General features: G+C 51.8%; 6 protein-coding genes across 6 annotated transcripts; 3 read left to right on the top strand and 3 right to left on the bottom strand.

The window, feature by feature from the left end:
- Positions 1-1535: 1535 nt before the first annotated feature.
- Positions 1536-2198, top strand: SETTUDRAFT_20401 (uncharacterized protein; the record flags this gene model as incomplete). Its single annotated transcript, XM_008028700.1, has 1 exon — positions 1536-2198. The coding sequence occupies one exon, from the start codon at positions 1536-1538 to the stop codon at positions 2196-2198; it is 663 nt and encodes a 220-aa protein (XP_008026891.1).
- A 338-nt stretch (positions 2199-2536) lies between these two features.
- On the bottom strand, positions 2537-3091 carry SETTUDRAFT_32127 (uncharacterized protein; the record flags this gene model as incomplete). Its single annotated transcript, XM_008028814.1, has 1 exon — positions 2537-3091. The coding sequence occupies one exon, from the start codon at positions 3089-3091 to the stop codon at positions 2537-2539; it is 555 nt and encodes a 184-aa protein (XP_008027005.1).
- A 761-nt stretch (positions 3092-3852) lies between these two features.
- SETTUDRAFT_171899 (uncharacterized protein) lies at positions 3853-4984 on the bottom strand (the record flags this gene model as incomplete). The annotated part of the gene is made up of 3 exons (XM_008029217.1): positions 4802-4984; positions 4508-4751; positions 3853-4460 (listed from the first exon to the last, which is right to left on the bottom strand). The coding sequence occupies exons 1-3, from the start codon at positions 4922-4924 to the stop codon at positions 3853-3855; spliced, it is 975 nt and encodes a 324-aa protein (XP_008027408.1). The 5' UTR covers positions 4925-4984.
- Positions 4985-5478: 494 nt separating this feature from the next.
- SETTUDRAFT_171898 (uncharacterized protein) lies at positions 5479-12107 on the top strand (the record flags this gene model as incomplete). Its single annotated transcript, XM_008029216.1, has 5 exons — positions 5479-5674; positions 6019-6222; positions 6272-7016; positions 7070-11533; positions 11585-12107. The coding sequence occupies 5 exons, from the start codon at positions 5479-5481 to the stop codon at positions 12012-12014; spliced, it is 6039 nt and encodes a 2012-aa protein (XP_008027407.1). The 3' UTR covers positions 12015-12107.
- A 939-nt stretch (positions 12108-13046) lies between these two features.
- Positions 13047-14233, bottom strand: SETTUDRAFT_163689 (uncharacterized protein). The gene is made up of 3 exons (XM_008029215.1): positions 14091-14233; positions 13958-14040; positions 13047-13909 (listed from the first exon to the last, which is right to left on the bottom strand). Exons 1-3 carry the CDS (start codon positions 14169-14171, stop codon positions 13369-13371), a joined length of 705 nt encoding a protein of 234 aa, XP_008027406.1. The 5' UTR covers positions 14172-14233; the 3' UTR covers positions 13047-13368.
- Positions 14234-14381: 148 nt separating this feature from the next.
- Positions 14382-18079, top strand: SETTUDRAFT_171896 (uncharacterized protein). Its single transcript, XM_008029214.1, has 3 exons — positions 14382-14545; positions 14638-15430; positions 15811-18079. The coding sequence occupies exons 1-3, from the start codon at positions 14505-14507 to the stop codon at positions 17986-17988; spliced, it is 3012 nt and encodes a 1003-aa protein (XP_008027405.1). The 5' UTR covers positions 14382-14504; the 3' UTR covers positions 17989-18079.
- Positions 18080-18194: the final 115 nt, after the last annotated feature.

The following is an 18194-nucleotide window of genomic DNA, read 5'->3' as shown; positions in this document are numbered from 1 at the left end:
CCCAATGGGGCTCTCTGTGGCGTAAGTCGTGTCTAGCTTCGGCACTGTGGTCGCGCAAGCCGCATTCGTGCATGTTTTGCGACGAGTGGCGCCTATTTCGAGATACCGCGGGGTAACCCTACTTTCGATCCGTCTAGTGGCCTCATAACGTCTCTTAGACACCAGCGATTTACTCGGCGATTCAGTATTTGCCCAGACCATATGGGATGTATCAGCAGAGCTGCCGGGCGTAAGCGGATGCTGGATGAGCGGCGGCATGCCCGAACATCGATTTGGATCGCATACCAGACAGACACCGTGGCGGGTATCGACAGCAAGATTGGCAATGCAACCAAGGATTTTGGGCGAGAAACAAAGACATTAATGAGCACTGACAAGGTCGGACATGATGCAGGTGGCTGAAGAAACAACTGCGACAGTAAGTACGGCAGTGGCAGCGGGCTAGCCCGCCCCCACTTCCACCTCCACCTCCACCTCCACCTCCACCTCTCCGCCAGCACAGACCACCGCTCAACGTCTTCCCCGGTCAGGCACGCGATCGTCCATACATTACTCAACGTTAACCATCCCGCATCGCCCTTCTTGCGCTTTGTACCTGACCCAAACGGCGAAGTCTGCTCCTCTCGGCCTAGAGCGCTGTCCTGATGCATATGGCGCGGTCTCACGCCACGCCTTCTTTCACACCGATACATGATACGAGTACACCTCGCCCTGAGCTGGCGCATACCCTTGGCACAAACCTAATACATGTAGATCTCTACGTCACACACTACACGTTCTTCTTCTCCGCACGCCCAGCGTACTGTACAAAGTAGGTATCGCGTGAGAGTACCGCCGAGCCACATCCACTGGCTTCACGACCAAGACGCCCCAGAATGAGGCCGCCATGAATAACACCGCGGCGATTTGAAATCTCCACCGGCCTCGACTATGGCGGTGATGGAAATCAATTCCCATATTCGACATATAGCTGCTTAGCTGGCGTGGCGGCCTGCTTCTTGGCTTTCTCAGTCACAACCGCGAAGCCCCGGCCGCCGCGTAACCTCTCGGCACGCAGGCCCGCAAAGTACCTTGGCCGGAGCTGCTCCGACATGTCATTCCGCCCTTACCCGCACAGTGGTTTGGCCTGCCAAGGCGTTTGATTCGCAACAGATAGGGTGGAGAGGGGGCTGTGTCCGCCGATACGATGCGCGATACATGATAAGTTGGATCGGGCCATTGGATGCCGCCATGTTGCCGATGCGTGAGCGCAGGGGTGCCATGGAGCATACTCGGGCAGACATTGACTCTTGTGTATGTTCTGATGCACTGTCATTGACTGCTCGAGGTGGGGTAAAGAGGCTATTCTGGTTTTTAAGAAAAGGGCATTAAGGTTGTGGGGCCCGCCCTGAGTATCAAAGTGACTCCCAGCTCGAGGCTGCTCAACAACACACAAGCAACGTTCAACTCCCTATAATCTATTATCTGTTTGCAGTCGGAGAACACGGCTGCGCTTTATCTACGTGGACTGTTATCGCTTCGTTGTATTCGCTGCCATGTCGACTGGCGCAGATGTTGACCACTGGATTCGGGCTGTGATCGCAAGAGACGACGACGGCCCTTCACCACCGAAACCCCCCAAACCACATGAATCAGCTACCGCCTCCAGCTCTTCAGCTCTGCCTACCGCCACTTCATCCAGCAACGTTCCACTGCAGACACTTACAGCCGCGAAGCCCCCAAAAGGCTCGCGGCCTTTGGGCCCAGGAGAAAGCGCAGGAATTGGTATTGCAGTCGCTGTCGCCGTGCTCTTCATTGCCCTCGCCATACGGTTCTTTATGCAACGCAGAAAAAGGTCTAAATTCGGAGCGGGCAATGACTCGGCTGCCTTCTGGCCGGGTACCAAGCATAGCGACATGGAAGCTGGTCAAAAAGGCATGGACTCAGATGACATGGACTTTGGGCCTGTTGGAGTGCCGGAGATGGAGACTTGCGCAGCTCGAGGAAGGCGATTTTCCGAGCTTGCGGGGCGCAGGAGTCCGGCGGAAATGATCAGTGAACCGCATTCTGTTGCTGAACTCGAAGGCTCGAATGTTATGGCGAGGTACCTGGAGAAGAAAAATCGAGAGCGCCTCTTTCTGGATCCGCCGATTGATGAAAATGACGACAAGCACGACAATGATTCCCCAAGGGTGGCTGGCAAAAAATATGACTGGTAGCAACGGGATGCAGGGCCATTTCGTACGTAGGGGTGAATATTACAATTATAACGAATCTCCTTGTGTAGCTTCGGAAGAGGCCGACAGCCGATTAATTCAGAAGAAATTGGTTTGGCGTGTAGAGATGTCTTTGCAGCGTGTGCGAGTAGTATCCAGATGTTGTTTTGGTCGGGCTCATTACGCGCTCTAGACGAGCGTCTGAATGGAAAACGAGCATTTGCATGTGCAAGTATCGACGACGGTCCCGGCGAGATAGCTCTGATAACAAGCGCAGAAATACTGTATTGAATCGTGACCGTGAGGAGTCGCAGGTATTGAATCATTAAGAATGGTCAACATCATCGCGTGACCGCGTCATCAGATATTTTTGGATCCGGCTTGGATGCGATATTCTCCCCTGGCCATTGCTTGGGCTTCTGCCAATGCGGGTCTTCCGCTACTTCGGGTGCACCGTGATTCTCGTCACATGCTTCGACTTCTTGCGGACAGGTATCGCCATGCAGCTCGGGTGTGTATCCTGCGTCGAGTTCGTAGATTATATGAGCATCGACTTCGACGGGCGGTTGCGGCGGCAGCGCGATTGCTGGTGGTGGGGATGGCGGGCGAGCTTTTGTCCACCACGTCTTTTCCTGGGCTTCAGGCTGTGCTTCCACGTCCTCGGCTTTTGGTGTGCTGGGTTGTTGTTGTTCACCGGCGAGAACGCGATTCCTTCGTTTGATAGCACAGAAAGCGAGTATGGCAATGAGAACAACCGATACGGAGCACGCTACCCCAATAGCGATGCCACGCTTGATCCCAGGAAGCGTCGATTCAGTCTCTAGAGACCTCTTTGCTTCCGTTGAGAATGAATGCGTGGATTGGAAAATAGGCGATGGATTCGGGAGCGTCACCATTGTTCCAGGTCAAGTCGATAATCTGCAGGGACAGACTCTGCGAAGGAGGGAGAATAATGATGCATAGCCTTAGAATGTGGTGAATATGAATTGGCGGTACATGTCCACGGTAGATCTTGCGGCGCAGTCGTGCAGTCTGCACAATTGCTGCACGATCCTAGTCATGGCGCCGTGCGGGAGATGGCTTCGGCGCGTAGAGCGACAATGGGGGCGTAAATGCGACGCTCTGGGCCAACCAAGGCTCCGCGGCGGGGGCGGTGCTACAAGCAGGACACGCGAAATCAGCCTGCACGACGGCACTCCATAATGCGAAAGTGGTGGCGAGGAGAAGAGCTTGCCGTGGTACAAGAGGCATAAGGATCATGACTGCCTGGATGAGGCGGTGCAGCGGCCACTGCTTCGTCATTTCGCCCTGCGGCCAGCAGCATGTCTTGCAATATCGCATTGTTGCATTTATTGACTCCACGTTCGGACCGGTTGTTAGGCGTTTTCCTCGTTATGAGAGAAACTCTGCATCGTGTTGCCATCTTTCCAGGCTGCCCCGTCGATGATACCGTTTCCCAGGTTCCTGTTTCAGATTGCTGGCCTCATCAGCTTGAAGCCCAGTCGCAAAGCCAGCACATGCATTCCGAAATAGTTGCATTGACACACTACTAATTATATCGAATCTGAAGTCGGCTGTGCCATGCGGAGACCGGATTTTCGCTTCACAGGGTCGCGGCCGCATTGTCGTCCTGATCTTGTCGTACTTCAACCAGACTTCAGTAGCCTTTGCCTTGGTGCACTGGCTCCCCACCACCATACCAAAGGGTACCCGTGCGGCAGTGCAGACCCGTCTCCTGCCCCACATTAAACTCTCCTCCTTCTGGTATCTTGCCGTCGTTGTGCTCCGGCCAAAACTCCTTCTCAAGCCATCCATTTGTTTCCTCAATTTTGTTCATCAAAGCTTTCATCTTTTCTGGACCAAGCGCTCCCTGGTCGCCTTCAAAGTCCTTGGAATTGATGAAGCGGCCGATTGTCAGATGGCTTGACGGTACGACATAGCGAGACTCAACCTGGAGTCCTGCATCGCGACAGAGGGAAAAGAGGTCCCGGCGAAGGTGATGATAGGTAAACTTATCATCCTCTAGGGTACGGCCTGAACTCAATCCTTCTCCGGCGGCAGGCACAAAGCTTAGAGCCAGTGCTGAGGCATCATAGCCTATCAAAGGCTTGATTAGGCGTGTGCGATGAGTATACGTATAGTCGGTAATGGCTGGGACCTTGTCTCGCACTCCGTCGACCATCTTCTGGATCTCCGGAGCAGTCTTGGAGTGCGTCACTTCCAATGCGGTGATATGGAGTTTGTCCTGTGGCATGAGCCAGAGGTCTCCTTCTGTCAGCGTTTTTCACCACTGATTGCCAGGCGTCACTTACTAGGTGCAACGGTAAGTAGCTCTTGCTGCACTCGATGTATCATGTCCTTGACCTTCTGCGTTGGTCGCCCCCAGAAGACAAAGCAATGGCGGGGGTCCTCAAAGCCGGGTTCGACGGAAGGATCGTGCAATCGCAAGAGAATGGGATCTATGCTGACACCCGTAAAGTCATCATGAAGGATTTTGGCCTTTTGCTGGGCGTTCCTTGTAGTTCGATGTAACTGGTACTTTTCTTGAATTCGTGCCTACGAGATTCAATTAGTATGCCGGCGCTTCAGCTATAGCAGCCTCTTACCGGGTCATCTTCGCATGCTGAAATCAATGCATCATATGGATTGCTAAAAGCCGAAGTTGAAATACCGGTGAGGTCTTCAAAGGTATTGGCTTGGTTTCCTGGAGCTGCTACGTGGCTAGACATGATACCTTTTGCTGAACTATGCTTGGAGGAAACACCGGAATCTATCTCAGTTGATGCAAGTGGTACTTATACTTCATCTAGCTCGGAAACGATGGCGGACGATCGATGTTATCCGTAGGGCGTGCAAAAGAAACAAGCTGAGAAGGCTGCACTTGCCGTGTCCAGCCCTGTACCTTCCCCACCATGGTAAGGTATCCACTCCATGCGGCTAAATATACTCCAAGCGGTCTGCAGCACAACCTCCTCCAACTACCTACCAGTCTAATGGTAGAGCATTACTTTTACTTCTTTCACTAAGCCATGATTGACTGCTCGTGTTTTGAGCCCGTTTGTGCGTGGCCACTGCGCAATGGCGTCATGCCTTATCCAATTGCTCACGCTCCGTTCACGCAAACGCGTCGTCGTTTGCACCGCAACGCGTACTGTTTTTTTAGTTTGCTAGACCGCGCCTTCACATAATGTTTTACAAGCACAAAAAAACTTTACTTATAGTCGTCTCGGTTCATGCCTGAGAGTGCCTCTCTCTTTGCCGACACCCGATCTACCTTATCTTCATGGCATCCACCAACACACGCAAGCGGAGACGCGTGACCGACGATTGTCCTATTCCTGGTTGGGATGGTGATACTATTGCAGTAACTCCATATTGCCCGAACGCCAGCACACCGCCAGTTGAGCATCCTGAATCAGCTGGAACTCGCACTGATAGCAGTGGAGCTCGTCAGACACAGACGGCCCTAGATATCAATGGTATGTTGTCTACCGACACAGCATGACTCTTGTATATCATATAGATGCTAATAGCCTCACAGATGCTACAGGTCTTTCCCAAGATAGCATAGCAGTAAGCTCTCGATCAACGAATGAAGAGTCTAATCGAGCAACGTCCACAGGATGCTGCTCGTATTGCCTTACTGTTGGAGGCAATGCCGTTTACGTATGCTTCACGAAAGTAGGCGAGGATCGGTGCATGCGTTGCATCAGAGATCACCAGAAGGAGTGTCGGAATGATAGTTCAGTGCTGCGTAGAGAATCTCTAGCCACACGAGCCAACGCTCCCGCGTGTGGGTCCGGCAAATTGAAAAAGACTGGAGAATCGACACGTGCTAAAAGAGGCGTGGACTTGACTCTCCCACCACTCTCAAGCATCGAAGCATGCATATCTCATATGGCTGAAAAAGCTGTAGAATTGGGTCTCCTCGCGTCAATCGACCATCTCAAAGGAAGACCAATTAGGATAGCTACTATGTGCTCTGGCACAGAAGCACCTCTGTTAGCCCTTGATTTGATATCTAAAGGTTAGCGGGTCACTTTCCTAATCATTGCTCTAGCTGACATACCTTTTAGCCCTCGAGAAGAAAGGTCACCCTCCGATAAAATTCCAGCAAGAATTTTCTGCCGAGATCGAAGTCATTAAGCAGGCTTTTATCGAACGCAACTTCCACCCCAAGATTCTATTCAGGGATGTGAGAGACTTTCTGCGCGATTGTGCAACCACAGCTACGACGGCATATGGCGCGGAAGTAGACATACCGACATTAATAGATATACTCATTGCTGGTTTCGTGTGCAAAGACCTCTCAAGACTGAACAATCAAGGAAAGACACTAGAAGAAGGTGGCGAGTCGGGCGACACGTGGATGGCTGTGTACACATATGTGAAGCGCTTCCGCCCAAGTCTCGTTCTACTTGAAAACGTCAAGTCAGAAAAGGCGACATGGGACGATGTCGTCTTAAGATTCGGTGAAATCGGCTACGAAGCTGCTTGGGTGTTCTGCGACACGAAAAACTACTACCTACCTCAAACGAGAGAGCGTATGTATATGGTGGCTATAGAGCGCAGTCTCTTTGGCGAGGGCGTCGATCATGCCGTGGGTCACTGGAAGGATATATTGCAGAAGTTGCAGAGACAGTGCAGCAGCCCATACGAAGAATTCCTTCCACAATCCTTAACGGAAGCCAGTGGGTACAGTGCACCCAAGTCTGAAGTTGACTGGGCGCTCTGCAAGCTCAGAAATGACCACATCCGCTCGGAAAAAAGGCTCGGTATTTTGAGTCCTGTGAGCCGACGGAATCCGAATGGAACAGTCATGTAAGTCATCAGCAGACTTGTGGTCATAAAGCATTCACTAACTATAGCTTTAGGCCACCAGATTTCGCCGATCGAAAGTTCTACAATTCTCAATCATCTAGAGTTCATGATGCCATCGATATTGCTCATCTTGAAAATGCACAAAAGGGCTATGATTCATTGTACAAAATGTCGCTCTGGGACGTGAGTCAAAACGTCGACCGATTCAGAGCAGAACTGGGCATTGCCCCTTGCTTGACGCCTAGCGGGCAGGACTTCGCAAGCAATCGCCAACGCACGTTAAACGGTAGCGAGCTTCTAGTTCTCCAGGGCATGCCTCTTTCCAACCTCATACTCGCCAATGAGACTCAGAGAGACCTTCAAAATCTAGCCGGAAATGCCATGTCGACCACTGTCATTGGAGCTTCATTGATTTCAGCACTAATCAGTGGCTCTAAAGCTTTTCGGCCGGGGTCTTTGATGATTCAACATGAAGCGTCTGTGGGCGAGACTGCCGTTACACAAGTCCCGGTGGTTATGCAGCCCAAGTCTATGCGGAAAACGAGATTAAAGCCGCGAAGATACCAACTGGATCTGAAAGAACTCAGGCGAGATGCCAAACTCAGTGAGCAAATGTGCATTTGCGAAGGAAAGCATCTCACAACTCGATCCGGGATTCGTATATGCTCAGAATGTGGACACTCTGCTTGCACATCATGTGCCGGTAACCCTAAGCATGTCTATGAAGAGACTGTGCTGAGTGACTCTCGAAAACGATCGCCGCATGATTTCATTAACCGTTGGCGGCCTGAATTGCCTGAGCGGCTTCGATTTGAGCTTTATCCAATTCATCGTCTTGCCTGCGAAGTGCCAGCTTCGGATCCCATCCTGAGCTCTTATCTTCAGCTGTTGTGCGAGGCTCAGAATTTGTCACGGCATTTTTGCATCAAGAATTTCATTCGGGAGCACCAGTATTGGAGGATTACATATGCTGCTCCTCTTGCTTCAGTGGAACTGAGAGTTGGTCGAAAACTCGAATGGTTTGTTTTTCTCAGATGCCCTCCCGATCTTCCTGGAGACAGCCCTTTGCGCAGCTTCCTCAAGTCCCCGATAGCACACGGCATTGTCAGCAGATCGCTGTTTGATGTAGACTGGAAGGCACGCTTCCCCTGCTCGAAAGAGGTTGAACTACGAATAAGTGGCTCGAACGAGAGACTGCCTTCATGGAGGAATAGACTTGGTCTACAAGACTACAAAGAAGAAACAGTGCCAGCTTTCCTTGAAGTCCAGAGCAGCGCTCTTGAACCAAGCGCTATTACGGGAAAATATGAGCATCTGCCACATTGCGGAACAGCTTCCAGCAGCTTGTACAAGAAATTGGCAGATGATTGCATGTTCTTGTTTCTCGATCCAGACCCGATAGGAACCGCGGACCATGATAGCTTCGTATTCAGTCGAGATCACAGCAAAAAGCACTTCAATGACAGCCGGATCACTCCTGCTTCTTTAAATCCTTCCTGGAGGCCCTGGCACATTGGCCAAGGATCTCACACTGTCAATGCATCGATTGCTGACATTTGGCTTCCTGCTACGCTAGAGCTGCGACCAGCCCGTGTCTCTTTGGACGTGGGTTTTCTTGACGAACAATCTTTGGGAGACAGCTGTATTCCAGAATGCTCACATGCACTTATATTCTTGGATGTTGTTGTACACCCTTCAGTGGCTGTCCAGAAGGCTTCTTGGATTTTAGAGCGACCCAGGTCATTACCAGCATGCTTTTCCTGGCAGCTAATTGATTCAAAAGATACTGGCGAATGCCCCTGCGCACCTCCTTATCCAAAGTTGAACTGGAGTGTGAACGCAAAAGGTGTCGCTACGGCTCATGAGGACCGTCGAGCTGCAGCTACATTTGAGCGTGCGATCAAACAACGTCCGCCAGTATTCCACCTAGAAACTTCAAGCAGTGCATCGGGTACACGCCTCCAAGTCGCACTGAACGTAATGTCTCTGGTACATCGTGCTCGGAGAAGACTTTCTGGCATGGAACAAGCTGTGAAAACATCTTGGAGGTTAGTCACAAACCACAGTAACTCACCTTGCCAAACCTTTGCAAAGTTCAAATTGCAGAGTAATGCAAACGACGCTAGCAAAACCAATGGTGTTGCTCCAACCTACTTGCGCGGCGTCCAGCTTAGGTCTCTGCAATGGATGACTGAACAGGAAGTGGGAAGAAAAGTAGCCCTCATAGAAACAGAAGAAGCGATCCATGAAGGGTTAGGTTGGAGAGTCGAAGCCCAGGCAGAGACGGAGCGGTTGGTTCGCGGAGGTGTGCTCGCCGATCAACCGTCATTTGGCAAGACTGTCGCCACGATAGGACTCATCCAAAACGAATTTGATACTAAGACAACCGAGGCTATCCTTCAAAGCAACCAATCTTCAAAAGCGACGAGAATTCCCGGTCTTCTCGACTCGGTTGCAACGCTAGTTGTGTGCCCGCCACATATCGCTCAGCAATGGCGTTCTCAATTGGAAAAGTTCTTGCCTGCAGATCAATTCAAATCGTACAACGTTCTGGTAATAGAGAATCATGCCGATATTGGAGAGCTCAGTATCGAGGAGCTTTTGGCAAGTAGAGTCGTCGTGGTCTCCTGGACGCTATTTGCACAAGAAGAATATCTATCAGAACTAGCGCATGTCGTCGCTTTGCCCGAGCCCAGTATGGCTAGCCGGCGCGGCGTTGAGGCGTGGATGAAGCGAGCCTCAAAGGAGATTCCAAGTCAACTAAGCGTATACAAGAGTCATGGCTACCTGGAACTTCAAAGAGTCACAAAGGAACTCATGAATGAGCGCCTTCAGCAGCCCGAGTTCATGGCTACGCTACCATTGAAGGTTCGGCACGGTAGCGCTTACCAGTCATTCAGCACTATACAGTCGACTGAGTGCATCCCAAAAGCCCCAGAGCTGCTGAAAGAAAAAACTAGGTCTGATTCGCGCTTGCTCCCTTTGCTTCATCTTTTCCAGTTCAACAGAATTGTCGTGGACGAGTACCACTACCTCAGCGATACAAAGAAGACTGAGATGAGCATCATTGCGACTTCAATCAAGCATATCGCTGCATACAAACGTTGGCTTCTTTCTGGAACGCCAGCATTGGCAAACTTCTCCGATGTCAACCAAATCGCAAGCTTCCTTGGTATCAGCCTAGGTCGATATTGTCCTGGCGGCAGCGCAGTGACTGGATCCACCGAGAGATCCGCAAACATAGATCAGACCGATCTCGAAAGCTTCATTTCCCAGACAGAAGTTATGTCTAGACAGTGGCACGAGGCGCGCCACATGCGAGCCCAGCGGTTTCTTGACGACTTTGTGCGACAAAACGAAGCCGAGCTTCAGCACATTCCTTGTGTTGAAAACCTTGCACCAGTAAGCCTAGACGCTGCGCACTATGCCGTCTATGTAGAGCTCTCTCAGCATTTAATTTCTCAACGAATGCAAATAAAGAAAACCAAGAAAAACAACGCTGATAGGGCGAGCAGGCTTAATGAGAGCCTAGACAATTCCGCAAGTGCTGAAGACGCTCTCTTAAAGTCAGCCCTGCTTTTCGAGACTGGAGATGACGAATCAGGTCTCGAACTTCTGATGAACAAGAGATCTCAGCAGTTGCAGAATACAGAGTCTGAGCTGGTTCAACTATTATCAGGCCTTGACCACTTGATGCAAGGCGAGAAGAGGCGACTTGATGAGACCAACAGCAAACCAAGTGCCGAACAAAGGATTACTGATCTTTACAATCACTTCAAGAAAGATATCAGTATGTTCAACTGGCTTGGTGATGAAGAGGCCAGCACTGTGGTTCGGAACATGCTCGCCAAGGCAAATGCATCACCTGCGTTAGGTTTTCCAGAGCTGGTTACAGCGAAGAAGGAACAGCGATCAAGACTAAGCAAGCAGCGACTTTCTCAGCTACGAGAGGTGTCGCTCGAGTTCGCTCAAAGAATGAGATCGCAACGATTTGTCCAGTCAATCCGGAAATATCTGCAAACCCAAATGCCTAGCCAAGGAAATCACTCTCAATGCAGTTCACCCAGTTGTGCTGGTACTGTGGAGCAAAGCCAACTGTACTTGATACCCTATTGCGGGCATACTGCTTGCATGGTCTGTCTGGAATCCAGGCTTGATGATGAACGTTGCGTACATCCGGGGTGTGCTGCTTATGCGACCGATACGAACCTGATCCGCATGGCAGACCTAGGCTCCGATGAAGGTCAGACCACTGGGCAAAGCTCTGGGAGGAAGCTCGATGCGGTCATCAGCATTATAAATAACATGCCAAAATCCGACCAAGCCATTGTATTCGCACCGAATGAAGAGATTATCAGCATCCTCGAGCAGGTTTTCAAACACGCCAACATACCCTACCTCTTGCCCAGCCGCAACAAGCGATCTGCACAGGTTATAGAAGAGTTCAAATCCAACAACACAAAGATGAAGAAGAAGTTGTTGGTTCTGAATCTTGGCAGCGAATTTGCAGCTGGCGCGTAAGTCTTCTCTTTGTTCATGCACAACTTACTCTAACCGCCTCGTTACAGAAATCTCACAAACGCTAACCACATCATCTTTGTGTCGCCCCTCCTTGCAAGATCACAATGCGAGTACGACTCTACTATGGCGCAGGCCATTGCACGGAGCCGCCGATACGGCCAAGAGAAGAAAGTCTACATCTATCATGTCATTGCTCAACGCACAATTGATGTGGACATTCTCGAGCATCACCAAAGACGTAGCGATGCCATCACTACTATGAACGCAACGACCCAGATGGCAGGCTCCTCTTCTTCAAAAAAGGAGAGGACAAGGCTAGTAAGAAATAGAAAGGGCGAGATGATGCTGGTGCCACGGTCCTGGTTGGTTGATGTCTCTAAGCGGAAAGCCTTGGATATTGGGGAAACGCCTGAGAAGTTTACTTCTCTAATCAGCTTCTCCGAGACCTTTGAGCGAGATTATGATGAAGACGAGTGATAGGGGCAGTAAGTATGGGCATAGACGTAAGCATGTATCAAGGACCTTTCGCTAGTTCGTAAAATGATCTGCAATGAATCTTGAAGCTTCTGTCATGTCAAGTTACTTTCGTTCACACGCCTACACCTGTTTATATAAGAAGCCGTCTCAATAGCTAAGCATGATACCCGAATTAAAATTCTACCTACCTTCCCAAACTAACCAATCATGACCATTTACCTAATTTGTTCTCAGCAAGCAATATCCCCATAAACTCACCAGGTAGCCACCAAGCGCGCAGGGGGGGCCAAAGGCACAATAAAGTTCACGCACCCCGTCAGCATGAACCCCCACAAAAAATATCCAACGACCAATTTCCCAATCCGGAAAAACATCCACCAAGTAATCACAACATGAAGAAGGAGAAAAGCATCGCAAGACAAGTAATCATGGTTCGTCCGGTTCCGCGGCAGATCAGCAGCATAAGCGGTAAGTAAGTAACTTGGATAAAGTAAGTAAGCTGTAAGTAAGCAGCACCAGCACCTCACAACACACATGCAATGCAACCCCCCTTGCTTTTCCCCAATCCAGCACCACTAACAGCGCTTCCATCCCTCGATGCCACGCTTTCTGCTCCCACTCGCAGGTCAAAAACTTGAAAAAACCCCCCTCCCCACACACAGGTTTCCGGGAACAGCGCGTCGCGCATGCGCATAAAATCCACGGCTCTTGTACCCGGACCAAACGGTCAAGCAACCCATGTCGCTGTGGGCCAGGCCAGCGCGCTGCTTACCGCGTCGGGCTTAGCAGGTAGCCAGAAGGGGATTATGCTGCATGGCCGGTGAGGCAGTTGGAGTGACGGATATGGTTGTTTAGTAGTTTGGGGGTGTGTGAGAGAGAGTGAGAGGTGGAGTGGGGGGTGGGGGGGTGCGTGTATGTGTGCCTGGTTCATGCATTCACGGGCTCACCGATCAAGACAGTAGTCAAGCGCAGGAATTGATGGTTTTTGACGAGAGTTACTTGGATGGGAAGGTTGAGGGACGGAAGGAGGGGGGGATTGGAAGGGGTGTATGCACACGCAAGCGGTGTGATGGAATGGATGGATGGACGGATGCGGATGCTTGGTGCGATGACGTGCGGATGAGGTATGACAAGTGCTTAAAGTGTAAAATTAGTTTTTTTTTCCTTTGGATTTTCCTCCATGACACACGCGTAGGAGTTGCGGAAAGAGAATTACTTTCATTGGACTTTTCGTCTTTCGCAGATGATGTGGGAAGAGAGAGATAAAAAAGCAAACCCAGTCTGTTTCGCCAAACGCCTCGCCGAATGCAGCACCTCGTGTCGATTGCTCGCGCCTTCATGACCCTTTTTCTTTCTATATGACCCATCGGTAACTGGCATATCGACCTGCTGTCTCAGATTTTCGGATAATCTTGACAACAGCGCCTCTCCTCAAGCCCAGGTACTTTGCGACCGGGTCCGTGGATTGGATTCTGGGCAATTGTGTCTGCTTCAATCGGTATCGCTGTAGCAGCTGTTGCTTCTCTTCGTCGCTCAGCAGCACGTGCTTGGGTACCAGCTCGTGCTTTGTAATGTTGACCAACAGATCCTGCTCGACAAAGACCTCTACGCCACCCTTTGGTCCGTCGGTGATGCTCGTGGCACCGCGGAGCAGCCGAATAGCCATGCCCGTCATGGGCTTTACGGTGACCATGATTCCGGAGTGGAAGGAGCCGTTGACAAGATGTGCCATGTACTCGCGCAGTTGCTTCATACCAACGTTCTCGTCGGCGTTGAACTCGACCCAGATGGTGCCGATGCTGGGGAGGGGGTTGGGGTTCTTCTTTGTCGGGGCATCCGTGTACTTTGCGAGCATTTCTTCAGAGGGTTGGCAGGAAAAGTTGAGGCGCGAGCGGCTGGACGTGGTCAGTACTGCCTAGAGGTGAGAATGCGGCGATGCATACTCAGGCTCTCCGTCTTCGCGCGCATAGCGCCGCGAGAACTCATCAAGCGACATTGTCATATCATCCTCCACCACCATGTAGCCCTTTTGATAGAGTCAGCGTGCACTTGGGTATTGCTCGCGGCGCAACCTACCCGGTCGTTCATCATCTCCTTTGCGGTGCGCCAGACCCTCCAGAGGCGAATCAAGCTTGGGCTGTACTTTTCGCCGTCCATATTTGCGATCGCGGGGGCCGGGAGACGGATAGGCGTGCGGTTTTGTGGGGAGCGTCGGCGCGAGGGTGAGTGAAGTTGTGTCGCGTCAAAGAAATCTCCAGAAGTTCCTCAGGTCCAGCCTTGGCGTGCAGTTGCGCTAGCAGCCCTAGCGCCGCTCTGGAGCTAACCCCACCAAGTCCAAGCATCTCGAGCTCGAAAGCATGGCCGCGTCAAACGAAATCCCCAACCTCAAGACACTTCTTGGCCAACGTCGCGGGGGACCGCCAAGAGGAAGAGGAGCCGGGAGAGGAGGATTGGGACGGTCTAGCGAAGAACGGGCACAGGCGCTGGACAATGCCGTCAAGGGTACCGATCAAGATGCTGCGGGGAGCAGGGTGAGCTGCGTAGAGCTGGGCTATCTTCACGACCCATATGCAAGGCTATTCGCAACACAGCCGACGACAAGGAAGCTCCCGTTGCTGAACAGGGGGACCTACGTGCGCACGTCGGCCATCGACCTTCTCGTCGCTAAATTCCTCGTCACCTACCCCTCTGCGCCAAAGCAGATCATCTCGCTCGGTGCTGGCACCGACACGCGCTTCTTCCGCCTCCTCGACCAGTATCCCGAGACACGACTCATATATCACGAGATCGACTTCCCTACAAATACCTCTGCGAAGATAGCCGCCATACAACGGCAGCCATTGCTCCATCGGAAGCTGCTGCAAACGCCCTCGGACTCGGCCTCATACCACTCAGACGATTATAATGTTCATGCGCTCGATCTACGCTGTTTGGCCGACCCTTCGGACAAGGCGCCTCTACCTCAGATACCGAACCTAGACTCAAACGTACCGACCTTGATCCTGTCCGAAATGTGTCTGGTCTATCTACAGCCTTCGACAGTGCAGTCGGTAGTCTCATCGCTATTGACACACTATCTGCGACCGACAACGCCTGCGTCCCTTATACTCTACGAACCGATCCTACCGCAAGATGCTTTTGGCCAGACCATGATTGCGAATCTCCGGACGCGCAACATCCATCTCCACACACTGACTGCGTATCCCGGACTCGACGACCAGCGCGCACGCCTCCAGAGTTACGGGCTGGGGGCTGGGGCGAAGGCAGCCGACACACACACGATTTGGCAAAGATGGATCAGTGATGGGGAAAAGGAGCGCATTGCTGGTCTCGAGTTTCTCGACGAGCTAGAAGAGCTTGATATGTTGCTTAAGCATTACTGCGTCGCATGGGGCTGGAGAGACGGAGAAGGCGATGTCTTTTCCAAGGCCTGGGAAGACTTTAAGGAGAAATAGTGGTTGCTTTGATTTTGTATTATTAGTGATACCGAGTCTGATAATGAGGCTGCAAGTCACTGCGCTATGTTTGCAAGCTCGTCATGTGAGGATTGTACAGCAGAAAGCACGTGCCTGCGCGACAGAGACACCTCACGCGCTAAGTAAGCCCGCCCGTCGCAGCGGCGCTTTTGGGCCCTCGACCCCGACAATTGCGACAACAAGCACATCACCCACTTACCCCCAACCTGTGCTGGCTCTGCAAAAGAGAGACTGCGTCTGGATCCATGTCATGGTCTAGCCGCGCTCTCCAATTCTACATCCTTACTAACCTAGCTTTATCCCCGACACAATAAACAAAGGACAAAGCCGCTACCATGGCTGTGCGCAACACAACGCAACCATCATTCAACTTCCTCACCGGCGAAGAGGAACCCGCGCCTGCGCCAGCACCTGCGAAAAGAGAACCTCTGCGCGAAACATCTCGGACCACATTGCGAGCCTCGCAGAATGCGCCGCACACGGTTGTGCCCTCGGATCCTATCAATGAAGACCTCCGCGCGCAGCTTAACACGCTGCGGTATGAGCTCGAAACAGCCAAACAAGAAAAGGAGATGATGAAATTGGAGCATGCGCAAGAACTCCGGGATGCCCAGAACCGCGCCGATACCGATTTCCGCAAAGCTCAGCAAGTCGAGGCTTCGAGTAGTAATATCGCGAAGAAATATGAGTCCTTGTCAAGGGAGATGTCTGAGCTGCAGACACGGACTGCCAATGAGCGACTCGCGTTAGAGAGGCGGCTACGGGAGAGCCAGGAAAAGGCGCAATCGATACAGGAAGAGTACGATGAGGTCAAGGAGGAGTTGTCAACATCGCAACGGCAGAATGAACACAGATACAACACCCTGCAGACGGAGCACCGGAAACTCAAGGAGAGCATGGAGGAGATGCAAGCAGATCTACAGGCTAAAGTCAATGCGCTGCAGGCTACACAGCGGGCGCTTGCAGAAAAGGAGGAAGAGGCTGGACAAAAGGAGGCTGAAGTGTTGCGTCTCAAGGCCATCACAGGGGATGCAGAGACGCTTGCGGTGATTAAGAGGGAGCTGTCTGACCAGGTGGCACATATCAAGAAGCTGGAGACTTTGACCCGGGAGCAGAATGCCGAGCTCAAGCAATACCGGAAACAACACAAGGCCATCGAGGTTGTGGAAGAGGAGAAGAGGTCGCTGCAGACTAAGCTGCGCATGATGGACGATCTGCAACGGCAGCTTGGTGAGGCAGAGCTGCGGAGACAGGTTCTTGAGGAAGAGCGAGACTCTTGGACATCGTACCTGGAAGCTGAAGCCGAAACCCACGGACAGGTAATGTTCGAAACACCTCAAGACCTCGCGCGGGCTTTCATCCAAGAGCGTATAGAAAGGACCGATCTTCTCAACAGGTTGGGTGAGATCAAACCAGAACTCACAGTCAAAGAGGCGACCATACAAGCGCTCGAGGAAGAGAAGGTCCAGCTGCAGGCAGAGATCCAGCAGCTCAAGACTGTGGGAAGCACGAGTGCAGCTAACAGCGCTGATGCAAAGGCACGAGCGCGTCTAGAGCGGCAGAAGACGCTGGCAACTAAAGAGGTCGAGTTCCTACGCGCCCAAGTCAAGGCCTTTGATGACGAAGAACGCGAGATGCAGCCTGACATGTACGATGCAGCAAAGTCCGAGCGGATCAAAGAGCTCGAGGACCTCGTAGATCAATACCGCAAAGAAGTCGATACTTTGCAAAAGGAGTTCAACGGTCTTGAAAAGCCTACTACCGCCGTAGCAGGACAGAAGCGGCCCCTCGAGACCGACGAGAACGAAGAACGTGTAGGCGAGCTACGACGCAAGAACCGACAGCTCCAAGACGACCTCCACGCACTCCAAAAGAAGATGAAGCTCGTCGAATCCGAGTACACAGCCCAGCACTCGCAGCTCAAGAAGCTCAAAGAATCCTCTCGCACACGAGTCCTAGAGCTGAAATCCAACCCCACGGCCGACGCCGAAGCCCTCAAACTCAGCACCGTCCGCACCCTGCGCGAAGCAAATGCCCAGCTCCTCGACCAACTCGAAAACGGCAAGCAAGCACCCTCCAGCGTGCCTCTAGCTACGCTCGATGCCGCGCGCGACGAGCTCGAAGAACTCAAAGCCCAACTCGCCTCGTCGTCCAAGAAAATCGTGCGCCTCAAGCAAATCTGGACAGCCAAATCCCTCGAGTTCCGCGAGGCCGTCGCCTCGATTCTCGGCTGGAAACTCGACTTTATGCCCAACGGCCGCGTAAAAGTCACCAGCATGTTCAAGCCCGCCGACGACGACGCCGAAAACAGCATCGTGTTTGATGGCGAAAACGGAACCATGAAAGTCAGCGGCGGCGAGCACAGCCTGTTTGCCAATGAGATTCGCGATCAGATTGTGTATTGGGTCGAGGGTCGCAAGGAGATTCCGTGTTTCTTGAGTGCGCTCACGTTGGAGTTTTGGGAGCGTGGGCCCGGTGGGCAGACGATGCATGGGTGAGTTGAGAGTTGTGAGTTTTTGTATATTCTGATGCGCATCCTGGGTGTTGCCCAGCGAGTTGGGGTTTTTTGGACTTTTGTGCTAGTGTAATGATATCCGCAACGTTTTTTTTGGTCCTTCCTTCCTATTCTCGTTTTTTGAATATGAATTCGCATTTCCGTCACGCTGCAGCATATATATATACATGTATATACACTTCTCCCAGT

This window comes from Exserohilum turcica (assembly GCF_000359705.1).
Source record: "Exserohilum turcica Et28A unplaced genomic scaffold SETTUscaffold_3, whole genome shotgun sequence".
Taxonomy (NCBI): Eukaryota; Fungi; Ascomycota; class Dothideomycetes; order Pleosporales; family Pleosporaceae; genus Exserohilum; species Exserohilum turcicum.
The sequence above is the reverse complement of the archived record's forward strand: the minus strand, read 5'-3'. Positions and strand labels throughout refer to the sequence as shown.